Source organism: Mauremys mutica, chromosome 11 (genome assembly GCF_020497125.1).
Source record: "Mauremys mutica isolate MM-2020 ecotype Southern chromosome 11, ASM2049712v1, whole genome shotgun sequence".
NCBI lineage: Eukaryota > Metazoa > Chordata > Testudines > Geoemydidae > Mauremys > Mauremys mutica.
The window spans coordinates 69,159,982-69,172,538 of record NC_059082.1 but is presented as its reverse complement, the minus strand read 5'-3'; the positions used below and the strand labels follow the sequence as shown (position 1 = coordinate 69,172,538).

The 12,557-nt window shown below is 45.1% G+C and overlaps 1 protein-coding gene across 2 annotated transcripts; it reads left to right on the top strand.

The window, feature by feature from the left end:
• Positions 1-1,886: 1,886 nt before the first annotated feature.
• Positions 1,887-10,969, top strand: LOC123344330 (palmitoleoyl-protein carboxylesterase notum2-like). Of its 2 annotated transcripts, XM_044980420.1 has the most exons (11): positions 1,887-2,200; positions 2,297-2,349; positions 2,608-2,703; positions 3,791-3,851; positions 4,386-4,444; positions 4,513-4,615; positions 5,759-5,950; positions 6,516-6,616; positions 6,957-7,104; positions 8,103-8,150; positions 8,688-10,969. In XM_044980420.1, exons 1-11 carry the CDS (start codon positions 1,887-1,889, stop codon positions 8,989-8,991), a joined length of 1,479 nt encoding a protein of 492 aa, XP_044836355.1. In that variant the 3' UTR covers positions 8,992-10,969. The 2 variants fall into 2 exon arrangements, 1 of the variants encoding a protein (XP_044836355.1); XR_006572522.1 differs by lacking the exons at positions 1,887-2,200; positions 2,297-2,349; positions 2,608-2,703; ... (3 more) ...; positions 5,759-5,950; positions 6,957-7,104 and having other exon boundaries at positions 6,515-6,616; positions 8,688-8,784.
• Positions 10,970-12,557: the final 1,588 nt, after the last annotated feature.

The window sequence follows — 12,557 nt, the reverse complement described above, 5'->3', positions numbered from 1 at the left end:
GCATCTCAGCACTGGACCAGCAAGTCCCTTTGATGGATGTGGATGGCCTGCATTGAATTTCATGGATGGGTGAGGGGAGCAAGCTGCACTCATAATTCCCTTTAGGGACCAATGAGTCACTCTGTAACTATCCGAAAAATATGTCTGCTAGTTTCAAATAGACTGTGTTTTCTTTCACAATGTTCATCTCCTCTCCAGTCAGTGATGGTTATTTCCTGCATGCTCCATGGAGGATAAGTTTTTCCATCTCAGCTAAGGGTAAGAGCACAGAGTTTTCCTTTCTTTTTCCAATTCACTAAATGGAAGGGAGGAAGAAATATTTATACTGGACTAGAAGTTTAGCTTATGATGTAGATTTTTATAACCAGTTGGGTCTGTGACACTGAACGCTCTTTTCTGTCTTGATGACCTTCCACCTGATCAAGGAACACAGACTGTATTTTACAAAATGGAATAAAACAGAGGTTAGGGTATGTTCTGACGTTCTTTTTTTCCTCTTAGTTCTGTGACCAAATGACTTGATTCTGATCTCACTCAAGTTTTACACTGGTGTATCTCTACTGAATTCAGTAAAACCTGTGTTAGCAAACCTTCATTCAAATTATGAGTGGTTGTTCGACCGTGTTCCTGTCCTTTATTATGAATTATTTGTTAATAGGTTTTTTCATACAAATTTTTGGGGGTTGGCTGTTCCTCATACAAACATCTGTATTTACATGAATACAAAATTATCCATCATTTTTTGTTATTTATAATTCATTATTCTGTTTTAAAACTTTCAATCATCCAATCAGGGAGCTGAAGCAATACCATGTCACAGAGGTGACCAATCACACAGCCCAATTAACAATGACTAGCAAATATTGAAGGTGATCAGTACTCAAGTAACCCATTGGTTCAAAGTTGTTCATCCAACGTATCTGATGAATAGTTACAAATAACAAATACATTTGCAGAAATCTGAATTGGTTCATGACTGATTCATTTAAAAAAAGGGGAATAACTTCATCAGATCATTTATTCATAATGAATAATTCAACTAGCTCTAATATATTTAAGAACAATATTTTATGATTTCCACGCCAATACTCTATAAATCTGACAAAAACATGAACAAGAGGAAAGATACAGTATTTACTGAAAAAGTTGAAAGGCTGATGCTGAGGTTGTTTGATGAGACAGCGAGTTGAAAGCTTTTACCAAGTTCAAATGTAGCCCCTAGCATTTCTTATGCATGAAACAATTAAAAATCATCCCACAGAGGAGAATTGCCAAAGCTTATATAATCAGATCATACCCTCTCCCACCCTCCGAAAAGCAGCAAGCAAAATGGGGATAAAATTATAGAAATTTTAAGTATGTAACTTTCAAGATCAAAGTGCTTGCAAGGAAATCTTGAAACTTATTCAGCATGGGGTGTGATTAGTTTCTTCAGCCCCTGTCATCTGCCCAACCTTGGCGTTAGAAATATGTTCCATATGAGGACAATATAAAGTTCACTGGGGAGCTGTGATCTGAGCACAAGTATTATTTCTGGCTGGGTAACAACTCCTCTTGGGCTTCCAATCCACGCTCTTCATTCTTTGGCCATCAGAGACTTACCTTCCCTATGATATTGCACTTGTTATAATGGTTCAGCTGAAGATCAGCAACTGACCAGCATTCTTTAAGGTATGTGATGCTATTTCAGCTTTGTGGTGTCCTCTCTATAGTGTAGTAACATGCGTGTGTCTATGCCTGTGAACATGGCTAGGTCCATTCCTTGCTGGTTTAATTCTTCTCAACACTGTCTTTCTTAAACCTCACTTTCTTCAGATTTTCATGTTGCCCTTTTATTACACCATGGGTTTATTCTTTGTCTGTTCAATCAGGAGGAGGCAGTCACTATGAAGATCCCAGGGGCGTTGGTGGCTTTGTTACTCCTGGGAGAAGTGGTGTCTCAAAGCAAACGTAATTCCAAAGCTCACGTGAAGACTCCTGCCCAGAATCGAAAGGGCCCTAACCCAAGTGGGGAACTGGAGCGCACTGCTGCTGAGGAAGATGTCTTTGTGGGAGTTCTTCCTCCTATGGAAGATGCCTTGGCATCACAGCTCAGAAGTGCCGCTCTCACTCCTTGGCATGCTCAGAAGGCACCTGAGGACATGAAACTTTTCTTTCTGAAGAACCCCCTGATCACCTGCAATGATGGGACCACAGCTGGGTAATGATCACGCCAGAACTCGCCTGCTTTTCACAAGCAGTGTAATGGGAAAAAATAGTCTGATTTGTGTTTACTCTCCTTCTCCACCATTTGCAGGTATTACTTAAGGGAGCACAAAGGGAGCAAGAGGTGGATCATATTCTTAGAAGGTACAGTAAGAAATGACAATGCAGTGATGAAGCAAGGTATTGTGAAGACAAGTTGGGCTTGATTCTGCACGCACATTCATCCATCAGTGTAACTCCAGTGATTTCAGTGCAGTTACTTCTGATTTACACCAGTGTGAGATGTGAATAGAGTGTTAAGAATCAAAGATGACATTGACTGAATGGTACAGTCAAAAATAAATTTTAATTCAATCAGATGCGATATGAAGGTTTTAAGACAATCTTCTTGCTCCCATTCAGGTGGCTGGTGCTGTTATAATAAAGAAACATGTGATACCAGATATAAAAATATCCGTCGCTTAATGAGCTCATCTGAGTGGCCTCAAACAAAGAAAGGTACTTGCCGCAATTGTTGTATTATTCCTTTCTTTCATACGGCTCTGTGAAAAGACAAGGGGATGGATTCTGCTCTCAGCTAAACAGGTGCAAGTCTGGAATGACTCTGTTGAAGTGAGTGGAGTTACTCTGGGTTTATGCTGATTCTGAGCAGAGAGGAAAATCAGGCTTTATGTTCCTGGCTGTGATTTCAGAATGTAACTCCTATAACTGTGATACATCAGGACTAGATTTCCATTGGAAGCAGGTAAAGAATCCTCCTTGTGGGGAGGCCTCTGAAGAAACCTGCATGAGAGAAGTTAGTTTTTTAGGCAGGATTTGAAGGAGGAAAGGGAGTGTGTTTTCAGCAGGTCAGGCATGGGCATGTCCCATAGGGTGACCAGACAGCAAATGTGAAAAATCAGGACAGGGGGTGGGCGGCAATAGGAGCCTATATAAGAAAAAGACCCCAAAATCGGGACTGTCCCTATAAAATTGGGACATCTGGTCACCCTAATGTCCCAAGCACAATGGGGGGGTGGCATAAAAGAAGGCCAAAAACTGCGTGGAAGAAAGAGACAAAGGATTTGATCCTGCCAGCTGCTGAGCACTATGGCAAAACACTTCAACACGGGCTTCACTTTAGGCTTGTGAGTGGATCTGTTGAGGTACAGTAAGATGGTATTACACGCATGCTTACATGCTTTCCTGGCTTGGGTCAGTGTGCAGCCAAAGGGAGCAGATAGGAGAAATGCTGGAGAGAAGCATAAGGAATAGGCAGAAGTTTTGAGAAGAGTGATGGAGCCCAAACTTAATGTGGAATGAGAGGGATGGCCTCGGAATACTTGGTCCTGCCTCAGCACAGGGGGATGACTAGATGGCCTGTTGAGGTCCCTTCCAGCCCTACGCTTCTGTGATTCTAGAGGGAGAGGGTGACATGGGTGGGTGACAGCCTGGGAAGAAGGTGAGACAGGAGGGGAAGCTGTGAGATCCTTACAGGGATTATGCCTGCTTCTCGAATCTGGAAAAACTGCTGGTCTTGGTCTGGTTTTCTGAGACTGTGTTCAGTACAACATGTCTCTTTTGTGTTGTGTGTCTGTGACTCTAGGGACAGGCATTTTGTCTGCCCAGATGGAGGAGAGCCCTCACTGGTGGAACGCCAATGCAGTGTAAGGACCTTCCCAGGTGCTGTACTACCACTTACATTTCACAGCAGCTTCTGGCCAGTTACTGCTCTGACTGTTAATTACAAATGACACCAAGTGACACCTCCTGTACTCTACGGGTAACCGTGTGGCTCCCCTTGAAAGGACTGTGAGGTGCTAAAGTAAAGAGGGTTGGAACTCAGCTGCCACAGCCGGAGGGTGGGGATATGTAGTGACTCACTTTCATGTAACCTAATCTCACATCACTCATGGGGCAAAGCCATGGATCAGTGGTTCTCAGCCTTTTCCAAACAGGGATCCTCCTGCCGTCTAGCTAGGATCTAGCCAAGATCCTCCTCTCATTTAGCAGCATGGGAAAGGAAAGGTGGTAGCTACTCCCTCACACTTGTTTGTAACTGCATGCTGGGAACCTCTGTCTGAGATAATCCCAATGCTGAGGAGGTGATGTGGTGGGAAAGGAGTAGGAGTTTTTCCGGTCTATTCAAGGACTTTCTGATGACCATAACTATGTGCCTTTCCTTTGCTACCTCTGTCTAGGTTTGTGCCTTATTGCTCGAGTGATATCTGGAGTGGAACTTTGCCCAAGTCACGGCAAGGTAGGCAGCCATCTTTATGCCACTCCCCGCTTCTAGCAGATAGTGTTAACTCTGACTTTTTCTTCTAGCAGACTATGCCTTCATGGGAGCGCTAATTATCCAGGAGGTGATTAAAGACCTGGTTCCTAAGGGAATTAAGAAAGCTAAAGTGGTCCTGCTTGCTGGGGAAAGGTAAGGATGGGCCCAAAGTGAGAAGTTCTTAAAACCCTTCTAAGTGGTGTCATTAACTGCTTGTGCTTCAGTGGTACCCAGAGGCCCTAACCGAGATCAGGGCCCCTTTGTGCTAGGCACTGAACAAACACATGGTAAGAGACAAGAGCTTACAATCCAAATAGACCAGACAGACAGGAAAGAGAGGTACAAATTGTTGAAGTGACTTGCCTGAGGTCACACAGCAGATCAGTGGTAGAGGTGGGAACAGGATGTAGTCTCCAGGGTCGTGGACAACACTATCTTTCTGAGCACGCTACCATTGCAAACATGTCCTGTACTAAATCTTGGGCTAGCAAGGCCTCAGCTGAATCTATCAAGGAAGGTTTCTTTTACTTATTTCTCACAGATTACACAGTAATGCGCCAAACCGTGACAACTTACAACAGCAGTCAGGTTCTGGAGAACTGCACCGGCTCCATACTGCAGTGTTTTCTGTGTAAGGGATGTTGAGTGGCCCCATTGAAAGGAGTTAGTGCTCTCGGGGCCTGCTCCAAAGTCCACACTGAAGTCGATGGAAAGACTGAAAAGCTGTGGCACTTGAAACTGGACCGGGGGCTGATTGTTGAAATCAGTGGGAGTCAGGCCACATTCAAGCCATTAGAACCCCATCACAGTGGGCACTGACTGCTCTTGGTCTCTGCAGAGAGGTCATGGAGTGAATGGGCACGAAGCCTTAGATAGTCCTTTTTGCCCGAGTCTGTAGCACGTTGACAAGGCAGTGTGGGGAAGCTGGAGCCACTGCTACCTAGGCAGCATCAGTCCTGCAGAGAAGCAAAGGGCGTTGATGTCCAGGGCTGTCTATTGAGCGCTATACAGTTTTAGCAAAAATAACTAAATAAAAGCAGAGGGAATAAAGGAGGCAATACCTGCACCTCCCTTAGCTTTCCAGTTAACTTCAAATACTTCTGTCCAAAAGCCCTTTGTTCCCACTACATCTCTGGTAGGAACAGTCAGCAGGAGGTGGGATTACAATGATAGTGGGCTTTAAAGTGACTACAATGCACTGCTTCCATTTCCTGTATTTGCCGCGGAAAGAGTGCCTTACGCACAAGCAAGGCTCCGTCTGGGGACCCAGATAACGGATGCCTTTCTTCTTTTCAGTGCTGGTGGGACTGGTGTGCTACTGAACCTAGAGAGGGTGGCGGCCCTTCTGGAGGAGCTGGAAGCTGAGGCAGTCCAGGTCAGAGGACTTGTTGACTCTGGCTGGTTCCTGGACATTAAACATCCAAGACAATCTGACTGTTCAGATGCTGCCTCTTGTGCCCCAGTGGGTGCAATCAAGAAAGGACTCAGGTACTTGAGCCTGTGGATTGTAACCTTGGGGTGTTTTTTGCTATGCCTGCAAAATTTGTGTCCGTAAAATGATTCAAATATGAGTTCTTGCACCGCTGGTTACCCGATCTGCACCTTCGGTCAGGTAGCGAGGGGCACAAGCACTTGGACTGGCATCTGGAATTAAACTGTGCATGTCAATCTTGCAGCTGCATCTTGCAACCCCAAAACGGAAAATAACCTGCTGCAAATGTACCTCTCTGTGAAGGTCTTATAGTCTAGCTGATCATTATCATGAACTGAAAGTTACCTAGCTTTACTGGCCATCACAACACCTTTAGGAAGAAAATGTTCAAAAGAAGAAAATGTTAGGGATTGCTGTGTTCAAAAGGAGAGAGCTTCCCTCGGGCTGAACAATATGCCATGTATTCCTTATGCTGGATGTATTGTGTTCTTCTCACACAAACAATTGGTTTTATTTGGGACAAGACATGTAGCTTTTATTTTATCTTGTTTTTTTTTTACATATTAAAGCTAACACCACCTCTCTCTTTCCCACTAATGTTTTCTGGCCATGGCTTTTTAGGATGTGGAATGGAATCCTTCCAGAAAAATGTAAACAGCAGTTCAAGAGAGTTAACGAGTGGCAGTGCTTCCTTGGGTATAGATTGTATTCATCCTTGAAATGTAAGTTCATCTTCTCTCTGAGTTTGGCTCTGATCCTGCACTGACATTTATTGGGGCTGGACTTTCAGCGGTGCTCAGCATCCAACAGCTCCTATGGTGCATAGTGGGAGTGGAGCATTTCTGAAGCTCTTTGGGGCTGGGACCATATTTTTGTTCTGGGTTTGTGCAGTGCCTAGAACAACGAGATTCTGGTCTATGAGTGGGCTCATGGGCACTAGCATAATCAGCATTAGCCTCTAGCTACTGGTGGTTTTTTGGAGCTGCGGGATCTGGCCCTGTAGCTAATGTCAAATACTGACTTAATCTACAACTTTCTAGGGTGCCCTTCTTTCTTTTGCAGCTCCAGTTTTTGTGGTTCAGTGGCTGTTTGATGAGGAACAGCTGAAATTAGAAAATATCCATCTTGGAAGTCAGTTCCTAACAGAAAATCAATGGAACTACCTACAAAACCTTGGGCGAGAACTTAGGAACTCATTGCGTGATGTCCCGTCAGTATTACACTACTTTGTGTTGAATAAAATACCAAAGGTTAACCATCATAGGGGGCCAACTGAAGACAGAATTTGGTCTTATAAAATGAAATGAGGTTACATATGCTCACCATCTAATACCCTCCTGCTAATTACCGAGCCTGCAGAAATGTAACACTTGTTAGATGAGCTAATCTGGGCATCAACTATTAGCATTCCATTGAAATCTTATTTTATGTGTTTTTCTAAAAATCCGGGCTTGTGTGTGATTGTGATACAACTGGATAGTATCTGACGACCACTGGACTACTTGAGATAAGGCTTGTCTACATGATGGGGTAATGCATTATATGGGGGTGTGGTTTCTAAAGTGCACTGATGTGTTGTCCATTAATTGTTCTGTAGACCCTTCCAGCAGGCTCTCCATGGACCAATTCATGCCCAACATGTTAATGTGCTTTAGAAATCACACACCCCTGGAGCACATTGCCCCACTGTGTAGACAAGACCTAAAAAAGTACTACTCAAAGGGGCAGATCCTCAGCTAGTGTAAATAGTTCAGGGGTCAAATAGTTTAGGGTTCAAAAAAGAATTAGACAAGTTCATGAAGGGTAGGTCCATCAATGGCTATTAACCAGGATGGGCTGGGATGGTGTCCCTAGCCTGTTTGGAAATGAGCAACAGGGGATGGTGCACTTGATGATTGCCTGTTCTGTTCATTCCCTCTGAAGCACCTGGCATTAGCCACTGTCAGAAAACAGGATTCTGGACTAGCTGGACTTTTGGTCTGACCCAGTATGGCCATTCTTATGTAGTCTGAGTTTCACAGAGCTCTGACAGTTCACACTAGATGAGAACCTGGCCCTCTGTGAGCAAGGGTGTCACAACCCTGTTCACAGAAGTCAGTGGCAGTGGGCTGGTCCCTTTAAAGTCCTATATAAATATACAAAGGATGTTTTCACTAGGACGGGCAGAGGGTATGTCGTGTCACTTGTCTGTGTTTCCCTTTCTCATAGAGCTGTGTTTGCCCCTGCATGTCTGTCTCACATGCTGATTACAAAAAGGTGAGCAAAGATGCTTTCTTCATTTCCTTACCCTACTAGATGTCACCGAAGAGGATTAAATGTCTGTTCATCTTTCGAGTATTAGGTCATGTTGTTAGTTCTCAGCGTGACTCTGTCTAACAAATATTGTCTGTCTACACACCTCTTCAGCGCTCCCCTCAGCCTGCTGCCCCTTTGTGGGTTGTCTGCAGGAATCTCATTGCTTAGGTGGATTTCTGCAGCTGTTGAGCAAAATGAAACAAATCAGTGCTGATGCATTACAATCCTGCAAATTCTTATAGCTCGGCTAGTGCTTATGGTCATGAAGGTTCAACTACTCCAATGGGACTACTCAAGTATTAAGTGCTGTGCCCAGTTGTGGTTGCAGGATCAGGCCCCAAGTTAATATTCCTACTAATATGAATTATATAATAATAATAATCAGCGAAGGAAAATCAGAACAAGAAGTCTCTCTCTTGAGCTAGCCCCATCTCTATGGATTATTTCTCAATTTAATCACTTGTTGGTAATCATCTTCCTCCTCTTCTTGTATTGTAGCTACTGGCTGAAATTTCAAGTGAAGGGCATTTCTTTGGCCAGAGCCTTGCAGTGCTGGGAGAAGAGCCTTCAAGACAGCAATAAAGCCCCAAAGATCCCCATGAGAAGTTGTCCCTTCCATCTGATTGATAACTGTCCATGGCCTCATTGCAACCCCACCTGCTCAGTTCTGCATGACCATGGCACAGGCCAAGAAGTGAACTTCATGCAGACTTTATTCAGGATGCGGCTTGATGTCCACAGGAAAGCTCAGGAGCTCAAATCAGGCCCCAGTCAACTGGGAATGCTCAGTAATGGTGGCTAATGCATAAGCTTGACATCCATGTGGGTTAATTGTAGCTTAATGTCAAACAATGCTGATGTTGAGCAAAAGTCAAGGGTTTCCGTAGAGTTTAGGCACATATTGGGATGTTATGGTTGTAATGACTGATGTTTATGTCAATCTTACCTTGTACTGCTGCTGTTTCAATCGGGTGAACTCACAGCTTCACTTGTACTCCACTGCATTTGACATAAGTCGCAGTACGGTTTGGAGGCTGCTACATACTTTAGGGATTTTTTGAGGGATGGGCCAAACAAGGATGATTGTTGAACAATCTTCATTCACTTCCCTTTACACTCTGACTGAATACCATCAGATTGCTAGGAGGTTAGCTGAATGGAGTCTTAATTTTGTAGGATAACCGACGAAAGTCTGATTTCCTGTTTTCATTTTAGCGCCATTTACTGCTGCTGAGACTATTAATAAAATGAGGAGTATGAACAAAATATTGACCAAGTTTCCAAGGGCTTTGACTCATTAGGATGAATTACTCTCAGTCAGATTGATCCCTCCTGTAGAAAAGCCCAGGAGAGCAGGCCGTTCAGACTGTGCAGAGTTGCTTCACTCAGTTCCCCCATGTTCCCCAATCAAGGGAGGAGGTTTGCCTCCTTGTGGAATGAACATGGGACTCCTCCCACAGACACAGAGAAAGCCACGCAGAGTGGGGCTGATGCACACCAGGCCACCAGGGCTTTCCACACGGAAGCCTTGTATCTCTACCCTAGCTCTGGGTGGTTGGGTGGTCGGATGTTCTATACCTCTACCCCAGCTCCTGGACTGCACAGCTTTATTGGCACCATACTCCCAGGACTAGCCCTGGAAACTCTCCCTTACAATAAGTGTATGTGGGCTCATAACACATAGGGGCTTTGTAACAAAATGAATGCAGCCACAGCAGGAGCACTGCCAGCTTTTTTGCTGCCCTAGGTGGCAGAAGGGCCCGTCCCTGAAATGCCGCCCCCAACAGAGGCGGCAGAAGATTCTGCCCCCAAAATGCCACCCCTGACAGAGAAGGCAGAAGGTCCAGCCTTCGCGGTCATTGCCCCCCAAATGTTAGCGCCCTAGGCGACTGCCTACATCGCCTAATGGGTTGTGTCAGCCCTGAGCTACAGGCTACGACAATAAAGTCATGGCTTACTGAAGCTCCTTCCTCAGTAACTTTTGAATCCCTCCTAACTTTTCCCTGTGCGGGATTTCCCTCTAATAAGACCTTTCTGCCTAGCACGCCTTTAAATTTGTTCGAGCCAACCAGCTGCAGCCCCACAGTGGTCATTTTGCAAATGGCTGTTGATTGCTGTAGCATCATCTCTTCTAGCTGGTCAGTGCTCTGGGTTCCTGTTGTTTTGTTTCTCCAGTTCTTTCTTGTTCCTGAGAAGAATGGCACTTCATGACAGATACATCAGATCGCTCACAGATTCCCTGTGGGGCTTTGATGATGGGGGAATAATGGCCTAGCCCCCGCCCTGCTGCTGGCCTTTCACCAGATCTGCCCCATCCCTTCTGAGCTGGGGAAGCTGTTGTATTTTGGTACTCGAACCTCCCAGCCACTTTTAATGGTTTAGTGTTGTACGTGCCAGGGTCACATTAATGCCTTTGACTTTCTAGGCCCATTTATTCCACCAAAATTAATGAACCAAATCCTGGGAGTGGGCTAACCCATATGTAGCTCTTGGGGTGAGGTCTGGCTCTCTGCATGTTTTGCCCAGTGCTTAATTTGTGCCAGGCCTTGACAGGGCTGAGCCCGGCACCTTTAGGCTTAGCACCTCTGGACTTCCTGCATCAGTTATGAAAGTAAAAAAACCTACCTGAGCCCCAGCACCTCTTGCATTACAAATTAAGCTCCGGTTTCACCCCAGTGTTTGTTTAAAGCTGGGTGCTTTGTATCTGTGGGATCGTGGTTAAAACCTTTGGGGAAGACTCTTATAATAGTTCAGTTTTGTTCTTAACATTGAATGACTTATTTGGTGAGGCATTGCTCCCTAGCTGTTAACTCACCCGGTTATTTATTGTAAGTGCTCAGTCAAATTGCATTAGACTGTTCACACTTTTGACTTACGGTATTTCACATTTTTTTCCTACGGCCTGATCCTGCTGAACGCCCTTTACAGAGAGTGCAGTGACTTCAACTCCTGTTGACTCCAGTTAGGAGCTGAGGATGTGCAGTACCTTGCAGGATTGGGCCCTTACTTATGCAGTCAGATTTCATGAGCCATTACTGTGATGAGAGGTTTCCCAGATGGGAGAAAGTTTCTTATATAAACTAAATGCTATCTGCCCCACTGGAATGAGTGAAATTCATATGGCTCTTTAGAGGTCCTTTATTTATGTCTATGTAAGATGTTTTGAAGCTGATATTAATGGTGTGTACTCTAGTGTAGTATGTTTGGTGTTATGAGAAACCATCAAAGGGTTGGTTTGTACCAGATTATCAGTAAAGATTCATTTAGATGGAAGTCTTTGCCAAAGGCTGTGTGATCCTGCAGGTTATTACATCGTTAAGGGTCACAGTTTCTAAAAGCGGGTGAACGTGTCCCATTGGGGAACAAAAATGGGCACAAAGCATAGGCTGGGCACTCAGGGGATTTCCAAAGGGGCGTGTTAAAAGCACCCCAGACCGCCTGCACCCGAGGTACAGCTGGGCTGTAGTGATGGAGCTGGTTTCTCCCCAGGGATTTTCAGGCTGCCTCTGAGACAGTTGAGCATAACTCAGACCCTGCCCCCTTGGCCCCCGCAAGCAGCCAGACCAAGGGGCAATAGAAAGTCATCACTTTACATTGTTTTTTAAAACACCTATGGGAAAAGTTGGGGCTCCATCTGCATGGCAAGGTAAAGGGGACACCACTCCCCCTGGTGGGTCAGCGGCAGCAGGAATCAGACCTAGGGCCTCTGGATGTAAAAACATGAGCAGCTACTGCTTGAGCGTAAACCGCCAGCTGTGGTCACCGTCATAGGCTGCAGAGGCTCATCAGCCTGTGTATGTGACCCAGCTACCACTAGAGGGGGACAGAGCACTGCACTAGGTGGGTGGGGGTTACATAAAAGTCCAAATTACATGCTGTCCAGACCACCAGACAGACACACACACACACATGAAACACACACACTAGAAAACACTTCCGCCACTGGGGGCTGTCCAGATGGTTTGGATCTGGCAGGACGAGTGTTTCCATCTGTCCTGTTCCATCTTTTGTCTTTTCTTGGTTTTCCCAGTCCCACTGCTATGTTCAGAATCATCCCCATGTCTCTGCTCCTGTCTAGCACCTCCTGAACTTGATGTATGAGCCATGCCGAGGGGTGTTGTTCTCGAACTGGGGTTTTACATGGATTTGTCAGCATCTGAGGCTGGTTCCCTATTAGGTAATAACCAAAGTTGCTACCCCCTCAATGCTCCTGGGAGTCCGCTGTGCAAATATTAACGTGAGTTTATTTGTAATTGAATAACGTATAAAGACATTTCTAGCCCGTAGGAGCAAGGTGGGCTACAGTAAAAGCATTATACCAGTTGTGCATTTGCAGCCTGTTAGCAGTGCTTGTATAAGCACAAAGCC

What these genes read in the sequence shown, in the direction of transcription:
- LOC123344330 (XM_044980420.1), top strand. Translation starts at nt 1,887, where the DNA reads ATGAAGATCCCAGGGGCGTTGGTGGCTTTGTTACTCCTGGGAGAAGTG. An exon ending in GTGGCCTCAAACAAAGAAAG is followed by an intron (nt 2,704 to 3,790) that starts GTACTTGCCGCA and finishes CTGTGACTCTAG; the next exon opens with GGACAGGCATTTTGTCTGCC. An exon ending in TGGTGGAACGCCAATGCAGT is followed by an intron (nt 3,852 to 4,385) that starts GTAAGGACCTTC and finishes ACCTCTGTCTAG; the next exon opens with GTTTGTGCCTTATTGCTCGA.